A 2,046-nucleotide genomic window follows, 5' to 3' on the forward strand; every position below is an offset into this window, starting at 1 on the left:
TAACAAACCTGCAAAACAAAACACACAAAAACTGCCCAAGAACGACTGGGTAGAATTTATTAACACAAACAAGTCAATAAAATAATTTAAAACCAAACAACCTGGTGAAATTGAATCTGTGCTGTGGAGCCTCCAAAGACAAAAGATATTTTTTAATCTTGTTCCCACTAGTTTCTTCACCAAGTGAATATTGTGTGTGAACAAATTCTCCACTTGTTAAAACCACGTTTCTTGTTCACGTTATTATCTTGTTTCCAAATTGTTAACTTGTTCCTACAAGTTATTATTTAGTTTGCACATATTATTGTCTTACGCTTGTGCAAAGAAAAAACTAATTATTTTTGGGACTCCTGACACCTTAAAGTTCGATACTAACTCATTAGAAGCTAAAATTGGTAATAACACTTCTTAAAGTTGTGTTTCGTCATTATCCCAGTATTTTTGAAACTAGTGGATACTATGAAAAAATAAGAAGGAATTGTACTTTTAAATACTTCAATAAAAAAATAAGTAAAATTAAAAGATGTGGTTCAAATGCAGAGTCCCAGGTTCAGTTTCTAGACTCAAACAGCTAATCAATAAAATAAAAATGAAATCTTAAAAAAAAGAAATATTCCAAGATGAGAGTTTCACATTTTCTTTGTGAGGCTCCTGGCGCCTCGGGACGTTCAACATCTGCCAATGAATTCTAATAAACTGATAATGTGTTGGTTTGACCACAGGAGGCAGGTGAACTCGTTTCAGTTCGCTGCGACATTCTTTGTGCCAGGGTTGAAAAACCAACCAGAGGTCCGACGGCGGCTCAGAAAACATCCGTCTCTCTTTTTAAACAACTGTTTTGATGTTTCGTGTCCAGAGGTTTTACTCGTCCGCCGCTCCTCCCTCCCTGGGGTATTTTGGAGGATTCATCAGCCGTTGGGTTTAAGCCAGGCTCCTCTGCCGCGGCTTGATCCGTAGATACAGCTGGGAAATAAAAGGGGGAAGAGTTTCTCATTAAAACACCATTAAGATAACATTAAATACTCAAACAACGTCTTACATAAAGCTGTGGAGTTACAGGATTCTCAGAGCTGCTTTTTTAAACCTGATTAAAAGAGATGAGACGGGCGGATGCTGACAGAGTCTGAGAAACAGAGCCGGACTTCACAATGAATCATCCTTTGATAAGTACATCAAGTGTTGCAGCAAATTTATTAGTTTCCAAATAGTTTCCTAGAGAGGAATTGGTACATGACTGTAGGTTTTTCAGATTAAACTGTATCTTGGTAATAATCATGAGGATAGTGGATCACAAGGGTTTTAAGAATCAATGGATCCATCATTTTCTTTGGACTCTCCAGCTCCACTTTAAACATCAGCTGTCAAGACTGGCTCTGGTCAGTGGCTGAGGTTCAAGTGTCAAAGGTCACCAAAGGTGAACGATTTTCTTTGCCCCTGTGAGTGAATCCACTGATCAAGGAGTAAAAGCAACAAAGCAGCTTTCAGTAAATTCAGTCTAAAACATTTACTTAAGTGTGAACAGTTGAAGGTAAACGTCGTCGGCTCACCCCCAGCAGGTTGCGGGGGATGTAGCCCTCGCGGTCCGCACATCTCGCCCACCACCACTCCGTCTCCACCTCGTCCTTCTGCCGCAGCACCGTCATGCAGTCGCCCTCACTGAAGCCGAGCTCGTCGTCGCTCTGAGGCTCGTAGTCCCACAGGGCGTACACCACACCGCGGTTCATCACGCCCATCTTCTCCTGAACGCCTGCCAAGGCAAAGACGAGGGAGGGACCGTTTAAAAACTGGATCATCAAACGATGTGTAACAGTAGGGCAAAGGAAAGTAAAACAGTTTGTGATGAGATCCTTATTCCTATCAGAACAACCTGAGTGAATTCAGTCTTAAGTGTTCCTTAGTTTCCCTTTAATCTCTCAAATAACCCTGTGAACTTTGTTGTGGAGTTCTCGCAACCTGCACAGGAAACCGGAACCTCGACAAGGAGCTTCTGGAAAACATGAAAACCTCCTTAAGATTGTCTGGAACATCCTTGGTGACCTCTGAAAC

General features: G+C 41.4%; 1 protein-coding gene across 1 annotated transcript in view; it reads right to left on the bottom strand.

Moving 5' to 3' along the window:
* Positions 1-40: 40 nt before the first annotated feature.
* The window catches only part of LOC111651194 (apoptosis-stimulating of p53 protein 2-like), a 13,686-nt gene continuing 11,680 nt past the window's right edge, over positions 41-2,046 (bottom strand). The window contains exons 15-16 of the mRNA XM_023401150.1: positions 1,548-1,747; positions 41-963 (exon numbers count right to left, since the gene is read on the bottom strand). Coding sequence (XP_023256918.1) covers positions 922-963; positions 1,548-1,747 — 242 coding nt within the window. The 3' untranslated portion in view covers positions 41-921. The remainder of the gene's footprint in view (positions 964-1,547; positions 1,748-2,046) is intronic.

The sequence above is a fragment of the Seriola lalandi genome, unplaced genomic scaffold (genome assembly GCF_002814215.2).
Source record: "Seriola lalandi dorsalis isolate HSWRI2012SDOR001 ecotype SW California unplaced genomic scaffold, Sedor1 jcf7180002053512, whole genome shotgun sequence".
Lineage (NCBI taxonomy): Eukaryota > Metazoa > Chordata > Actinopteri > Carangiformes > Carangidae > Seriola > Seriola lalandi.